General features: G+C 42.1%; 1 protein-coding gene across 4 annotated transcripts in view; it reads left to right on the top strand.

Annotated features, from left to right (window-relative positions):
- Positions 1-11786: 11786 nt before the first annotated feature.
- The window catches only part of DIAPH2 (diaphanous related formin 2), an 894195-nt gene continuing 888330 nt past the window's right edge, over positions 11787-17651 (top strand). For 2 of the 4 annotated variants that reach the window (XM_060086247.1, XM_060086246.1), the window contains exon 1: positions 11787-12175. In XM_060086247.1, the coding sequence (XP_059942230.1) occupies positions 12041-12175 (135 nt within the window). In that variant the 5' untranslated portion in view covers positions 11787-12040. The remainder of the gene's footprint in view (positions 12176-17651) is intronic. The other 2 variants (XM_060086245.1, XM_060086244.1) reach the window with 1 other exon arrangement.

Genomic DNA, 17651 nt, shown 5'->3' with positions numbered 1-17651 from the left:
ATTTTAAACATGCAGTTTAGCACTTTGAAAACATCTGAATGGAAGTGTTGTTCTTGGGATGGCATTCGGAGAGGTACAATTCAGGATTCCCCCTCCTTCATTCAGTTCCATCTCCCTTGCTGGTACCTTGTTGTTCTCTCTCCTGTGTCCTACAACCCTCTGCCTCATGATTTGTTTTCTTTTACCCCAGTGGTTCTCAAACTTGAGCATGCATCGGAATCACCTGGAGGGCTCGTTAAACACGAATTGCTGGATTACACCATATAGCTTCTGATCCAGTAGGTCTGGGTTGGTGCTCTAGAATTTTTAGTTCTAACAAGCTTCCAGGTGATGCTGATGCTGTTGCTCTGGGGACTATACTTTGAGAACCACTGTTCTAGATCAACACTGTTCATACAGATCACCGTTCTATCTCTAGGGCTTGTCTACTAGGTCCTTTCTTGTGAACTGCCTTGATGTGCACAGCTGGCAGGTGTGGCTAAGAATCCTGACCTCTGAGGCCCACATGGTAAGCTCTCTGGATGTGCCACCATCACCCAGAGGCAAGTCTAAATCAGAGCCCCTGATCTTGGGTTACTCTAAAGGTAGAAACTCACTGTGCTCTCTAGAGGTAAGAACTCAGAATCAAGATGTAAGATTTATGTGATAAAGCTTTTGAAACGTATTTCTAAAATGTAGCTTGCTGTCCAAATTAAGCTAGTTCAGCTATCTAGAAGTAACTGAGAGGAAGAATAAATTTAGAAAATGAGGTGCAACCTACTCCTGAATAACCTAAATGAATGTGGTCTCTCATATTCATACTCATTCTCTCTGTCATTATTAATTTGGATATGTTTGTATGTGTATAAATTAACAGGACAAATTAAGGATTACCTATGTGTCTATCTATTTGTGTGCTTTCTGTATGTTTTTTAATATATAAAGATACATCTAGGCATTTTTTTAAGTTAATGTAATTTACATGATATAAACCTCTAGCACTTAGAGCAGGCTTCCAGCACACAAATAAAATATGGCAGGCAGTCTCCTTTCTGATACATTCTGAGTACTGCTCCCCCTGGCTATTAGCTTCAACTTGACTCCTTGAACCTAGCCTCCACCTTACATAGTCCCTGTACCCTGTGTCTGGTCACAAGCCGACTCCAGCAGAGACTTTCATGGAGCAGCGAGGGGGTTAGAACTACTACATCTGGCAGGAGGGGGAAGATAATGAACTAAGCTGAATAACGGAGAGAAAGGAGGGAAGGGAGAAAAGAGAGGAATTAAAGAGAGAAAGAAGCCAACAGAGACACATGTGTATGTCAAGAGTGAGTATTCTCTGAAGAAACTAGACTGTTTTTATTGTTTGGTTGATGAACTGTCTCTGAAAGCCATCTCAAGGGTGGAGTTCTGAGCAACGTTAGCTTTATTTTAATGTGAGTATAGTCTTCCAAGTGGGTATTGTTTCCAAGAAGAAATTGCTCACCAGTTTCCCAATTTCTGTATTTATTATCACCAAAGGCTTCATCCTTTCTGACTTTTCTGCTGGCTACCATATCTTTAATGTCTGACCTCTGTGTCATTGTACTTTCCTGGATCCCATCCTACCTGTCCGAATGTTTTTTTAGCATCCCACCATCCAATATCAAAAATGTTTCTTTTCCCAGATTCCCAATCTGCATTCTAGTATCCTGCTATCACGACCCTCCCTGTCACTCAGTACTGAAATCAAAGAGAACCTACCAGGAGTAGTAAACTTTGTTAAGTGATATCCTTGGATGATCTCTTTCCCTCTGTCCACACTTAAAAATGAGCTTTCAACAAACTTCTTTCTTTGCTTCCCATAACCCTCTATACTCTCTTCCCTGGTTATCTTACCTACTGCCACATCTTCACCTAATAGTTATGTAAATGACTGTAAATCTTCATGTCTGTCTCCAAACCTTCTCAAAAACACCAGACCTAATGTCTAATGCCATTTCCTTCTGCAGGCACCTGAAATGTGGCTTCTTTCATACATAACTCAGTATTATATTTTCCAAGTGTACTTCTCCTCCTAGATTCCTAATCTGCATTGCAATATTATCACTCTCCCTGTTATTCAGTATTGAAACCTCAGAATTTCTTCTACTTTTCCCATTCTCCCATTGCCTATAACAGGTCATCAAATCCTGGGACTATTACCTGTGAAATCTGTTCCCATCTTTCCATTCTCTTTTCTACTGCCCCAAGTCATGGTCTTATTATCATGAGACTATCATCGAAATATCTAACTAACTTCCCCTGGTCCCTTGAACCAGCCCAACACAACCATGCATCTCATATCCACCAAGCAATAAAGTTAAGCTATGGATGCCTCCCGGCTGTTTACTACTGATTCTCTTTTGTTTCTTAAGACACCTTCTCCCTACGATCCTGACTTTACCTTACAAACTCTTGGGTCTACAAGCCAAGTCCAATGGAGACTTTAGTCCTGTGCATTTTTTTTTAATTTTTTAAATTTTATTTTATTATATTTTTTATTTTTGGTTCTGCTGGGTCTTTGTTGCTGCATGCGGGCTTTCTCTAGTTGTGGTGAGTGGGGGGCTACTCTTCATTGTAGTGCACAGGCTTCTTATTGCGTTGGCTTCTCTTGTTGCAGAGTACGGGCTCTAGGCGCGTGGGCTTCAGTAGTTGTGGCACTTGGGCTCAGTAGTTGTGGCACACAGGCTCTAGGGTGCACAGGCTTCAGTAGTTGTGGCACACAGGCTCAGTAGTTGTGGCTCGTGGGCTCTAGAGTGCAGGCTCAGTAGTTGTGAAGCACGGACTTAGTTGCTCTACAGCATGTGGGATCTTCCCGGAACAGGGATTGAACCAGTGTCCCCTGCATTGGCAGGTGGATTCTTAACCAGTGTGCCACCAGGGAAGTCCCAGTCCTGTGCATTTTTACATTAATTAATTGACTGATTGATTGCCGCACCACCTGGCTTGTGAGATCTAAGTTCCCCGACCAGGGATAGAACCTGGGCCACAGCAGTGAAAGCCCGGAATCCTAACCACTAGGCCACCAAGGAATTCCCTATTTATTTTTGACTCATTGGTTATTCTTAGCAGATTTTGCCTTGGCTCCTCCTTCTAGCTCCTCCTTCTCTGGACTATCTTGGATACCTACATGATGTCAGGTTTCTATTGCTGGCACTCAGGTTGAGCTAACATACTTATTCCCCAATGAGAGAATGGCTTTTGAAAGTGGTATCCTAATATATCCCCCACCTCTAGTTTCTCATCTTACAACCATCCTACATACCAATGCCAGAGCATTTCCCTAAAACATAGGGCTAATCATGTGTTTTTCCTGTTCATATATCTCTCATGATTCTCCACAGCTTAAATAATAAATTCAGAGTTCAGGATGGCATTTCAAGACTTCCCACCTTGGTCTCATTGTGCTTTCCCAGCTTTATCTCCCACTATACCATTACAAAACCTACCCTCCAGCCCCATTAGATGACTAGTCAGTTTCCAAACTCAGCCCACATTTTCCTTTCTCTATGCTGTAGGTCATGCTGTTCCCTCTTTCTCAAATGCCCTTTTCTCTAATTTTCAGCTTTTGGGATACTACTTAAAGGTCCAGCTTTTCCATGAAACCTCCCCTATTCTCTTCCTCCTATATGCTTCTGTAACATTCTCTTGCAGTTAAATGTATACTTACTCGTCAGTTGCCTTGACTACATCCTAAGCCCGTTGAGATCATTCATAGTGTATGTCACTTATCCTTAGCACCATGCCCTAGATATAGTTACTACTCAATATGTGTTAATATATTATTTAATTAAAATTATATGTATAAGTTCTAATATACTAGCTAAAATAAAATCTAATTACTTTACAGTTTTAATAATCGAAAATAGTGTAAAAGGGAAAAAAGCAATCTTTTAATAACAGTTATATATTATCACAGGGCTGTGCCTGTGATGGAAAAGATTTATTCTGTAGATTTAGGATCAAGCTTGGCCCTGTGTGTCTTTGAATTTGGCCACTATCAAAGCCAAGGCTTTAAGGCATTTTGATGGTGTAAAGCAACAACATGGTGAGGGATTAAAGGATGGAAATTCTGATGCAAATCAGGGTTGGTTCATAGAGTTTAGAGGCAGGTCTGCCCTTGTATAATTTCAGGGTGTGAGGTGAAGCTGCTAGTACTGATGAGATGGCAGCTCACATTAGCCTTTCTGTTTTGAAGGCAGCAGAAAGCCAATGATACAGGGCTACTTGAGAAAATAAATAAATACAATAAAAGTAGCAGCAAAATAGATATCCTAGAATCTAGTTTTCAATTAATCATCCAACGATGAAAAGTCTTTCCCAAAAATTTTCATAAAAATTCATGTGCAAATCTCAAAGAAGACCTCCTGAATGAATCTGATGTACATTTTAGCTTCTAAAATGTTATAATGGAACACTTGAAAGTAAAGGCCTATAGATTCTCTGCTACTGTATTAGGTAAAACACAATTTAATGTAATTGGTTTCTGGGTTTCTCTGTTGAATTCATTTATGTAAACTTCTAAGAGTTATTCTGGCACATAATGTATACTTGATTAAGTATGCTGTTTGTGGTCATTTCCATAAAACACTAGGCCCTGGGTCAGAAATAAATTCTTCTGTTATATCACTGTATAGGAAAAGCAAACCCCAGATCTCCTGGTTTTGCCAGGAAAGGAGGGGCAAGGTTGGTGTTTGTGTGAAAATGTCAACTCTTTGGAATTTTAAGTAGGTATACGTCACTGTGTGTATAACAGGGGAGGTGGCTTAAATAACTGATCTGTATTTGCATCCAAGGAAAAAATAAGTAATAATGAACAAATAAAAACTGATGTGGGATGCTTGAACCTTGAAAGTATTATTCTCAGAGAAAGAAGCCAGTCACAAAACGCCATATATTGTATGACTATATTTATGTGAAATGTCCAGAATAGGCAAATCTACAGAGACATAAAGTAAATTAGTGGTTGCCTGGGCTGGGGGTTGAGGGGAGGGGGTCTGAGGAGTGGTTTGGGAGAACTGGGGAGGGAAGATGGCTAAGGAAGGGATCCTTTTTGGTGCAATGAAAGAATTCTAAAATTGATTGCAGTGATGGTTGTACAATTCTGGGAATATACTAAAAACCACTGAATTATACATTTAAAAAGGTGAATTGTATGTTATGTGAATTATATCTCAATAAAGCTGTTAAAATTTATGTGGGAGAATATGTAAAACAAAAATAAACCTATTTCGAAGACTTGCCTAACTACTGATGCCCAGATATGAAAATGTTTTTATTGTTTACAGATGTCAAACAGGTATTCCTTAATTTTCATGTAGTTAATTATATTTTGAAAATGTCAGAAAATAAACACAAACCACAAAGTAAAAGAGACAATCAATTTTAATTGCATAATTGTAGTCTCAATTTTGAACTATACTCATCTTCAAGAGACTGTTTATACTGATTTTTTAAAAAAATAACTCAATTTCATTAAATAGATAGCATCCCTATAACCACCAATGTGTGCTTCTGTGATCCACATAATTTAGCAAGCAAACTGAACGTTTTTCTCTCACTGTTTATTACTACATTTATGTCCTAGTAACTTATAGATTGGACAATTGCCATTTATGATCTGTTAAGCCACTCTTGAAAAGCACTCTGGGGGCTTTGGTTAATGTAGAACAGGAAGTCTGTTCTTTGTTAGAAGCATATTTTCCAGATAAAATTCAAAGGGTTGCTTTTCAGCATACTGTATAAAACCATAGATAGCACGAATCTGGGAATTCTCAGTTTCCAGCAGTCTCAACATTTTCCCCAAAAGGAGACATGGGCACTATTATCTCTTGGACTAATTTTTGTGGGGCTATATCTTAGCTGCACCAAACCCTGTAATCATCACAACTCAACACATTAACCTTTACATCCAGGTAAGTGACCACTATTGGTCATTACTGTTTCCAGGCCTTTTCTTGTTGTCCACTTTTCTTCTACTGGGACCAATTCTGCTTCTACTCAGAGAGGATTTAAGGAGCAGTATTTCAGTAGTTTGGTGGCTTAGCATCCAGTGGGCCTATTGCTTCCGGTCCTTCTTGGATCTCACAGACCAGTTGAAGTTACTGGGTCTCTTGGGTGCTATTTTTTTTTTTTTTTTTCGGAATGTGGGCCTCTCACTGTTGTGGCCTCTCCCGCTGTGGAGCACAGGCTCCAGATGCGCAGGCTCAACGGCCATGGCTCACGGGCCCAGCCGCTCCACGGCATGTGGGATCTTCCCGGACCAGGGCACGAACCCGTGTCCCCTGCATCGGCAGGCAGACTCTCAACCACTGAGCCACCAGGGAAGCCCTTGGGTGCCATTTTTATTCGCCTGTCTCTGCCTTTTCTCGTGGACTTCACCTGACATGCCGATTCATTTAGGCTTGGTGCACTACCTTGTTTAGCACTGTTTTGCCAGACCTCTTAAGGGATTGTTCATTTGTTTCTTAATCCCAAACCCCGTGACTGGATTCCTACTACGTACTGCTTGCTTCATTCTCTGCCTAGTGCCTGCCACCAGAGTGGATTCTATTCTCTGCCTGCCTGACAGGACATCCATCGTTAGACTTCCTGAGTTTAGCTGTCTGCCTTCCTGCCTACTGTTACACAACCCTTCTGCTTTACCAGCCTTTCCAGACTCTTTCTGTTGGTGACTACAGGAACCTTGTTAGCTTTCCTGTCCTGCCCTAATGAGTCTCTTTAGTGTCTGGGTATCAGGCTCCTTGGTCTGGCTCTGCCTGCCAACAACAAGTACCTGTTAAGATACTATCTCCCAGTTTACTACTAGGTTTTTATTGCCTTGGGCCAACGCCTTAGTAATTCTTGTTTACTTTTTCATTCCCTTTGTTTCCTGTATGTAATCTGCGGAGAGGAACAGTGTGTTCCTTTAAACATCTCTTGGATTCGTTCCTTTCTCTTTAGTTCCTCTGGGCTACTCTAGTTCCCATCCTCACGACTTTATCCAGCAGGACTCTATCTAGTTTTAGCTAGAGTTCAGCACTAGTGCCTCAAAGGGTCGCCTCAGAGGATAAGAGAGAAGCCAAGCGGTCATGAGGACTGCAATCTCCATTCCCACAGTAACTTCAAACAAGGCCAGCTAGATTTGTATCTGTTGTTGTACATACTGAGCTTCTGTAAAGGTTTTGTTTGGGGGAAAAGAAATTCTGCACTGAGAGAAAAATAAGTTGGAGAATCAGTGTCCAGTTATTCTGCATACCACTGCCAGACCAGCTCCTTAAAATATTCCTTTATTTTATAACATTCCTGCTAAATATCCTTATCAGTCACTACTATTATGTCTTATATTTAAATCTGTTTACATACTGGGCAAACGGTATGGGGAGAACCATGTTTCCTACTATTATTCAACATCTATGTTCTCACCATTCTACTCAAGCCCCACTGGCTCCTCTACATTATTGGTCAGTATTGTTTCCAGGCCATTCCATATGTTGTCTTTTCCTTACTTCCTTTCTTTGCTTTGGCTATTCAAGTGTGATTTCTGCTTCAGCCCTTGGCAGTTCAAGTTCTCCTTGAAAACTTCTTCTTCTATTCTAGGCCTGACAAATCTCACCCCTTCTCCACATTATCCTGAATTTCGGGTCAGGACCTCCGAATTAGGCAGCCAATTTGCTCTTACTGTTCCACACATTCGTTTCCTTGTTTGTTTTCTCAAGCAGATTTTATACCTTTGATGGCAAAGAATTTATATTTTACACTCTGTTCCATTACAAGCGTTTGTGTACCACAAATAGCACATTAGTGATTGGTAAATAGGAGAATGGGGTCATTAAAATTAGGTGGAAGGCCAGCTGGTTCACGTGTGAAGTGTTTTAGCACTTTAAGTTTTGACGTGATCAGGAGCAGCTTTTTCACAATTAAAGAGAAGCCCTCACAATATGAAGACTTTCAGAAAAAAAGAAGAATCCTGCACAGAACTGCCCCTTTTTTTGTGACTGGTTTAGTGATTTCAACAACCTCTAAATTTCCCATCACATTAAACTAGCTGGTGAAGCTGTGAGTACTGATAATGAAGCTGTGAAGACCTTTTACCATGTGATTCTAAAAAGTTGGTTACTCCTCAATTACATTTTTAATTCTGATGAAAATGGCATCTATTGAAAGTAAATGCCCTTGAGGATTCACATTGGGGAAAGAGGAAGGGTGAAGTCTACCAAGCATTGATGGCTGTGATGCTGGGTGCAGATGCCAGTGGAGATTCAACCTCCTGAGTGTTTTTATTAGGATGGTTATTGTTTACATTAGTGCTCTGATTACAAATTTGCATTGGGTTTAAGTGACCTTCCCTAACCACGTTTCCCCAGAAGCCCTGTTATCTTTAGTGTGCAATTTTGCAGAACAGGAGATTCTTCAGGAAGACATATATGCCTTTAGAGCAGAACATCTGGTACTTTTTTATTCACACAACATCTAGTTTGGTGTTGCCCATGTAGTATGTGCTTAATAAATACTTGTTTATTCTCAGGCAACCTTTAATTCATAAATATTTTTCCATAACCTTGGAGGTGGTTATTTCTTACTTTTGTCTAATCCATGTTGGCTTTAATTTCTCTATTAATGGCCCAGATTGTTTAGATGAGAACACATAACAGAAGGGAGACACAGAAAGCCAGAGTGATACTAGTAAGGATCATCAGGATGAATTGGGAGATTGTGACTAACATATACATACTAATATGTATAAAATAGATAAATAATGAGAACCTGCTGTATAGCACAGGGAACTCTGCTTCACTTAGCTGTACAGTAGAAACTAGCACAACATAGTAAAACAACTATACCCCAATTGAAAAAATAAAAAGAAACCTCTGGGGTAATGGATGGCTCTAAATCAGTTTGAAGAGAGAGCCTAGCAGCCTTTTATCTTTCTTTTTTCCCAGGGCTGGCTTTTAATGTTAACCGGGTGCTAAGCTCATGAGAGGCCAGAGGGAGAGACTACAAGGTCAGCGGGTCTAACACACACTTTTGAAGTCCCAACTGATGGTAGTAGCCTTCTTCTTTCTGCAGCATCAGAGAAAAGATGTCTCTCCATCCACCTGCCTATTTGTGTGTCCCAGGAAGGTAAAGATAAAGAAATGTAGTGGGATCAGCCCTAGGACTGCACTTGGTGAGGTGCCTGGTTCATAATCAGTGGACAAAGTGTCCTTGCAGGGAACCAGTGGCTCCTTTTGTGTGTTAGCTTCCAAGAGAGGCCCTGATATTTGAAGGAAGGAGGTTGGTTGGTTGGTTTGTAATGACTGTTTACATTAACTGGAACAAAATGCTGAAAAGAAAACAGCCAGAATTAAGATGGGGCTGAGATAACCACAATAAAGTCAAATGTAAGCCATCTCAGGGACAAACTTTCTCACTTTTTGCAGTACAGATTATGCATCTTTTACATGTACCTCTCATTTGACTTCAAATGTAGCTTCACCTGGCCTGAGGATGGTGAAACCCAGCCTTACACTCAAAACAATGTTGATCCATTTTCAAATATTCACACACTCAAAACAGAAGTCACTTGTATTACAACGCCTTCACCGCTTTTAAAACCAGACCAATGAGATCTACAAGTGGGGACCTTCATGATCTGGAAGCTGCTCATCTGTTCTGCTTCTCTTGCCAAGAGCAGCCCCTATCCGTCACCTCCGATTTCTTAACCACAGAGTCTCTGCACATGCTATGGTCATTTCCTTTGCCTGGGATGCTCTTCACTCTCCTTTTTTGCCTTGTAATTGCTCAATACTTTTTTGTTTAATATCCTTCCCGATAGGCAGAAAGTTCCACAAGAGCAAGCCACATCCGTCTGGTTCACCACTGGACCCTCAATGCCTAGCAGGGTATCTAACACTTAGTAGGCTGTCAACAAATACTTAGTGTCTTCAGTCAGACCCTTAAGACTCAGCTCAAACATCATCCTCTTTGGTAAGGTGTCCTAGAGTCTCTGGCACTCCAGTGGTGACCCCCTTCATGTGCTCCGTGGGCTCCCTGTTCCTATGTGTTGCAGTGAAGTGCAGTCATTAACAACTGGCCTCTCCCAGTAGACTAGGAGGTTCTAAAGGGCAGGACTGTGAGCTTCATCCTCTTAACCCACAGCACTCTGGATATCACCTGGCATACTCTAAGGATCTCAATAAAGATCTACTGGGCAGATTATTAAGCAACATTTGAGCTTGGGGGATACTCAGCTATGGCGCACATCCACATCTCTCAAACAGGAATTACGTGAAAGCAGTGGATAACCAGGTCACATCTTACTGCAGCGACCACTTCTATGCCATTTTTCAGGAGGGGGGGGCATTTAAGTAATTCAAATCACACGTGAGTGTGTGTGTGTGTGTGTGTGTGTGTGTGTGTGTGTGTGTGTGTGGTGAGTTAAATTCAGAATATACATCAAATTTTAAGTCAAACAGGAACTTCAACAAAGCAAAGTTACCTTAGGGCTCCTTGCCCACCCTGTCTGGGAGCATGTATTCCCTCTTCTCTGCTGTCCTTGGGTAGTTTACCACCTGCACGATTAAAAAGAAAGTTAATGACAATGGCAAAGCCAGGATTAGGACCGCTTTCAGATGTCTAACATTCTTTTTATTCTACTTTCCAAGTTAATTGCCTCATCACAGTCACACCTACAGCATGGTCAAATTTATCCTAATGCACTCTCAAAAAATATGTTCATAAACATATTAGCTTCAGCATAGCAGAATTTAGGTTGAAGGGGAGAAGGGCAAAAGGGTCATAGCCTGAAGATATCTGAATAACAGGCACATGAGCATGTTTATAGACCTGGGATCTAAATGTACACTTCAGGTAGCTTCTCTAGATTGTAGGATGGTGGTTCATTCAAGTTCTGCCCGGCCCCGCTAATGTTCTCAATGTGAACTTTATTTTTAAAGCGGCGTGGGCCTCTTCCTGACAACTGCAGGAGGAAAGATTACGAATTCCAGTGGTGCCCTGTTGCTGCTGCTGCACCAAATCACCTAGCATTTGTCTAGAGATTTACATTTTTAACAAAGCTTTGACACACATGATCTTATTCGCTCCCCACAACAACTATAAACCTAAAGTAGCTCAGGAAACTGAAAATAGCCCTCAATCCAATTGTTAGCTCTCCATAGGTGCTTTGGCTAAAGAGCCTTACACCCCCTCGGGATTAAGCAGTGGGCGCCTGCTGCTTCTACTACCTGGCAGCCTGGGAATAAAGGAACTACTGTATTTCTTTGGTGGCAACGCAATCATGGCAACAGGAAGCACCCACTCCTTCCAGTTTCACCCGTACAGCCTGTCTAGGCAATTAATCAGCGCTCCCCGTGGCGGTTTTCCTACAGGATGCTAGTTGCCTTGCCAGTCAACCCCTCCCACGGAGTGGAGCACAACCACACCCCCGGCGAGGCCTCGGCCAGCCAGGAAAGGTGCTCTGGCCTACACGAGTGGAAGCGGAGACTCAGGTGAAACTCACACGTGAATCCTGCCGGGCCTCACTGTCCCCATCTCTAAAATGGGCTACACCTCCTCTCTCTTGGCTAGTTCCCTCCCATTTCACGCTAGGCCCCTAGGAAGGGAAATCGGTGCTTAACCGCAGCTTAAAGTCCTTTAGTTTGGCAGCTGTCGCCGCGCCGGGCATGCTCAGTAGCCCGGCCGGCTCGGCAGCAGGAGTAGGAAGCAGCTTTCCGCGCCCGGGCGGCGGACTGCGGGCACTTTGATGAATCACGTGTGCGGAGGCCCTCTTAAAGAGATAGGCACCTACTTTCCCTCCACCCTAAACACCACCCTGAGGGCGGCGGCGGCGGCGACCGTGGTAATTGCAGCCGCTCGGGGGCAGGGCTTGCCCCAGCGCAGAGTAGTGGCAACGGCTTGTCGTGTCGGGAGCCCCGGGGACGTGAACTCGGCAGACCCACTCTCTCCCCCTCGCAGGAGGAGGTGCTGCCGAATCCACGCGGGGCAGCGGGACCGCCCCGAGGGGCTTCCTCGGTGGAGAAGAGGTGGGGTTCCAGGGCACAGGTGACAGGGCCGGAGAAAGATGGAGCAGCCCGGGGCGGCGGCGGCGTCGGGCTCCGGAGGCTGCGGCGAGGAACCCGGTGGGGGCCGAAGCAACAAGCGGAGCGCGGGGAACCGGGCCGCCAACGAAGAGGAAACGAAAAACAAACCTAAATTGGTGAGTGCTCCCGCAGCCCCCGCCGGCCTTGGGGACAGCGAGAGCCCCGGGATCCTCCTGCCGTTGAACACGGGGGGACCCGGGGCCCCCTCCCAAGGGTGACCGCGACCTCGCTGTGCAACTCCGGGAGCCGCTAAAGCAGCGGCCACGCCGAGGCGCGGAGACGGCGTGGGGGCGGAAGAGCACCCCCTTCTCCACTTAACCCCTTTCTCCCTCTTGGCAGCCCGGGAGGCGGTGCGGGAAGGAGAAAGGCCCCACCCCAACTTGGGGAGACCCCGAGTACCGGGTAGGGGCTGTTGTTTGTCTAACTTGTGGGCGCGAACCTTCTTTGCGCGATTCCATTCCCCTCCCACCCTTGTCAATTGCTGGGTTTTTGCCTCTTAAAGCTTAGGGTTCGGGCAGGGGAACCTAGCTCTTTTTTTCAGTCCCACTACTTGGGAGCCCACCCACAGACTTACAAACCACCCCCCCAAACTACCAGTTAACCAACCGAACAAAAAATCCCCAAAACAACAACAAAAAACACACAACGTAGGCCCCCAGTCTTTCTACTTGACCAGATATCTAAGGAAGAGGCGCCTACATGATTGTTTTCCCCTTGCCTCTCCATGTGCTCTTCCAAGAAACATTTCTTTGGAAGAGTGGGGGGAGCGTGGGAGTTAGAGGCTGGGTGAGGTACCACCAACTGTCGTGTGTGTAATCGTCAGAGTCGTCCAGTACTTCCAGTTAGTTGATTAAGAACGCTCAAAAGCAGTAGGCAGACCGCACAAATCTCCCCGTCCTGAGAGTGTGTGCCCCCGTGGGGAGCAGTCCATTTCCTGCCCCTGACTTCATGTGCAGAGGAATGAAATCTATGGGGCCTGGTATTAGATTGAGAAATACTGGAGTGTCTTCAACTCATCAGTTAAAACGGTTCCTCTTTTTTTTTTTTTTTTCCGCCTTCAGCTTATAGGAAAATGGTTTAATAATAGTGAAACTTAAAAACAGGTCAAATTCTTACCGTATATTGGCCAGACTATTTTTGCCAACCCTGGCAAATATTAGGCAGACGTTTATCAATAAGCTTTCTAATTTGGGTGGCAGAGGGGATATGGTTTTCCAGCACAAATTCAGCAAATACTCCTTCTGTCTGAAGGTTCTTCGTTTAGGTCTGGAGCACAAGTCCCATGTTGCATATCTAGTTTTCTGTTTTAACCAGCAACTTGGTTATAATAAGGAAGGAGGCAGTGACGTATAACTATAGCCTTTTCTTAGGGTATCTGGCCATTTGGTATGTACCTGTTGTGCTTCTCTCCCTTGCCTGCTGTTTGCCTTTCAATTATGAACTGTCCAGATTGGAAAACAGTGACCAAAGTGTTATCGTTACAGGAAATATGTAATAGCCTTCCATTATGTGGAAAGGGACATAGTGGGGTAGAATAAAACAACCAGTCTAAATTCTCATTAATTCCACCCTAACTTGAGGCAAATTAAGAATTACTTGATGTGTCCTCTTATCCCCCCCCCCAGGTATTTACAAGTGAAGGAACTGAGTCACAAGCTCTTTGTGAATTGTCTATACTGGCAGGGGGTTAATGGGATTAATGGGTGCCCCTATTATAAAACTTAGAAAAGTTTTGTGAGTGTATTACCAAAGTTTAATGTATTTAAAAATCCTGATGTTGAAATTTTATCAGTTTGCGGTAAAAGAGTGATCATGTTTCTTTCTTTCTTTCTTTCTTTTTTCTTTTTGGATCCAGTACAAAACTGGTTTAAACAGTGATTAAAAGTTTAAGCAAGAGTAAAAGCGAACTGATAGTTTCCGCAAAGAGTTTGGTACATCTAGCAAGAGCCTTCCACTTTTAGGATGTGTGAGCTCAAGGAAAAGCACTTATCTCTGTCTGTTAGTAACAACACCTTGATTCTATTCTTCCCATCCTTTTGGTCATTTGTCCTGCTTCATCTTTTATGCTTTGACAAGGTAACTAGATAGTTATGAGATGGTATCACTTTCAGTTCCTAGCTAACACTATTTGGTGTTGAGTATAGCTTGATATAGTAGAACAAGTATTTGAATCCAAGAGTTTGTGAGTATCAATGGGAACTTGCTTTTGTACTCAAAATAATTTTTGAGCCTTACATGATTTTACAAGCAGATATGTCAGAGTTTATAAACATAAATTTAGGAAGACATTTCAGCACATTTTAAGGCAAGAAAGTTGACCAAATAATAAGACTTGGAAAACTTTTAAAGGAAGTGCCTTACTCCTTATTTTGAGTTATCTTATTGAAGTGCTCAACATGTTCTAAGGCCATGTAGAGAGGAGTTCATCTGGGATTCTTAAAATACTACTGGTAAAATAAAGCTTTACCTAGACTAAATTTTATTATTTTGAGTATTATGTTGTTAACCACTGTAGTAGTCCTTAATTGTGTTTGTGTGTGTGTGTGTGTGTGTGTGTGTGTAAAGGTGTTGTGGGGGATTGTAAAAGAGAGCCATATGGTAGTAGAAATTATTTGTGTAGGTGATTATGGGGGATAAGGGCTCTTAAACTGAAATCATATGAAAAAATTTGAGTGTATGTAGGTACCTTCAGTTTTCTGGGCCTCATAGTTTTCATCAGTTTCTCAAAGGCATATGTCTCCTATAGAAGAATAAGAGCTTTTGGGTTACCAGAGAGAGAGTAAAGGAAATGCCAGTTGATTCCACTTGAAGAGACTGGGGAGAGGAGGAGGTCAGCGACAAGGGAGAAGGGCAATAACACTGACCACATGAGTGGTAGATATTGAAGATACTGCGTCTGGGAGTAAGCGGTTAATTACACACAACTATATAGTATTAGCTAAAATGAAAGTTTTTACTGCATAGAAAATTTAAATTGATAGCTGTGGTATAGTGGATGTGTACAGTATAAGGCTTGTGATTCAGTTGTTTTCATTTAGTTTCTCATTGTTCTGGGAAACTGGAGAAGGAAGGCATGTTTTCTATAGAGAGGAACTACTTTCATTTATATCCTCAACCTTTTGATGGGTATTAGAATTTTTTCAGAGCGACATTTCAGGACTCTTAACGACTTCTGCTTGAGATTAATTAAATCAATTTGACAAAGCTTACTTCCATTTTCTTCATCTGTGCATCCTCATAATGACCCTTTTATTTTGGTTCTTTTTAATGAAGGCAACCTTGTTTTGGACTCATTACAGTTTGGATAATGCCTTAGTAGTAGAGCTTTGTATTTTATGTAACTATCTGGTTAGGCCCAGATTGTAGCATGTCATCAAACAGCATGAATCTTAATTAGTAATTTGATGTCAACCATGGAATGTATTTTGTCAACTCAAGTAGTACAGAGAGCTCTAGAAGTGTCATGAAGGGGACATCCTAAATCCCACGTTTTTAAGGCAGTGACTTAACCATTAGAGAGGCTAGTGTTAAGGTAGAACCAGCAGTCCTCACACACATACCATGGTGTAGAGTGGCTTAACATTCTTTGATGTTTTTGCATTTTGACTTTGTGTTCCTGTATAATTCCTGAAGCCTTTGGTTGTTTAGATAGTAGAGTCACGTTAGTAACTTGAAATAACAGAAGTTGATGTTCTGGTTCTTACATAAATTCCTGAGTATTTGGTTATTTCTTTTTAGTTGGATAAATCATGTTTTGATTTTAATTGATAAAGGCTGAGCACAGTGTGTTCCTGTATGACACAAACACTTACTGAGCACATACTACGTTCTAGGCATTATTCCGAAGATTGGTGATACAAAGTGCCATTGTCTAGTGAGGGAGACAGGGAAGTTAATTAATGACTATAGAGTGGTGTGATAAGGAACAATGGGAATATGTATTAGCAGGGTGATAATAGAAATGTGGAGAGGCATCTGAATCTAATTGGATGCTTGAGTGTGGTAAGGAAAGGCTTACCACAGTAGGTGACATTTGCACCAAGGCTTGAAGAATAAGGCATTAATTGAAGAAGGGGAGGGAAAGGCACTTAAGGGTGAAAGAACAATGAATACAAAGGTAGAGAGACATGGTAGCATGTCCCGTAAAGAAACTGTGGATAGATGGTAGTGGCTGAAACAAAGGTTCCATATGGTAGACCTGTTAGAAAAGAGACTGAGTCCAGGTCATGATGGGTATTTGTATGCCACGTTAGAGTTTCAGCTTCTTTCTGAAAGCCATACTAAGTCATTGAAGAAATGTTAAGGAGGAGACTGAGCTGATCAGAATTGTGTTTCAGAAAGAAACTTAATACGGTGGAGAATTTCTTGGGCAGGGATGCCAGAATGGAGGCAGGAAGACCAGTTAGGAGGAGCAGAATGGCATAAGAGTTTGATGTTTAGGGTTAGAGACCTGGATTCTAATTGCAGTTCATCCACTCATCCATTTCCTAGCTCATCCATTTACTTGGCATATTTCTCTACATCTCAGTTTCCTCCTGCTGATTTGTTGCCTCTCCTTCCTGCTACCCACCTTGAACATCTTCACCAAGTTGGGAAATGTCCACCATATTTCTCCTTTATAAATCTAACCCGCCTCTCACAGTCCAGCTGGTGCCTCATAATTCTCTCATTCTTCCATCAAACTTCAGCTTACTGAAGGCTCTTCCTTATTCTGAATTCCTATCATGGGTCTGAATGTTATATGCTGATCTCATACCTCCAAAAGATTTTAAAGTGCTTCTGGGCAAGGGTCCTGCTTTATGCCTATTCTTGAAAACCTTGCAGACCAGTGCTGGTGTGCAGAGCTACTCAACAAATGATTATTAGCTGGGAATTCTTTCCCTATAGGCCAGAAATTTTGAGAGTGTAAATTGTTGAAAAGAGGCTTTTTGAAAAAGAAATGTGCCATTTTTTCTCTTAGAATATATGCTCCATCAAATGAACCTCTCTGTACATTCTTCTGTGTCCTTTCTCTAATTTTGAAAGTTGAGAAACTTCTTGGCTGGACGATCTCATCCCTTACTGCCTCGTTTGTTTGGTTGGGTTCTTGTGATGTCACAGCCTGAACTTCCATGTGAGGAACCAGTATCAAAAAAAAAAAAAAAAATGGTACAAATGAACGTATTTACAAAACAGAAATAGAGTCAGAGATGTAGAAAACAAACTTATGGTTACCATGGGAGAAAGGGGGAAGTGTGGGAAGGTGGGATAAATTGGGAGATAAAGATTGACATATACAGAGTATTATATATAAAATAGATAACTAATAAGAACCTACTGTATAGCACAGGGAACTCTTCTCAATACTCTGTAATGACCTATATGGGACAAGAATTTTAAAAAGAGTGGATATATGTATATGTATAACTGATTCACTTTGCTGTACAGCAGAAACTAACACAACCTTGTAAATCAACTATACTCCCATAAAAATTAAAAAAAAAAACAACTGATGATGACCGAAGTAACATTTTATTGGTATTAATAGGAGATATCAGATTATTGGCTAAAGAATACTGAATGGAGGACCAAAGGACCTGCGTTCCAGTATTT

This window comes from Mesoplodon densirostris, chromosome X (genome assembly GCF_025265405.1).
Source record: "Mesoplodon densirostris isolate mMesDen1 chromosome X, mMesDen1 primary haplotype, whole genome shotgun sequence".
NCBI lineage: Eukaryota > Metazoa > Chordata > Mammalia > Artiodactyla > Ziphiidae > Mesoplodon > Mesoplodon densirostris.
The sequence above is the reverse complement of the archived record's forward strand: the minus strand, read 5'-3'. Positions and strand labels throughout refer to the sequence as shown.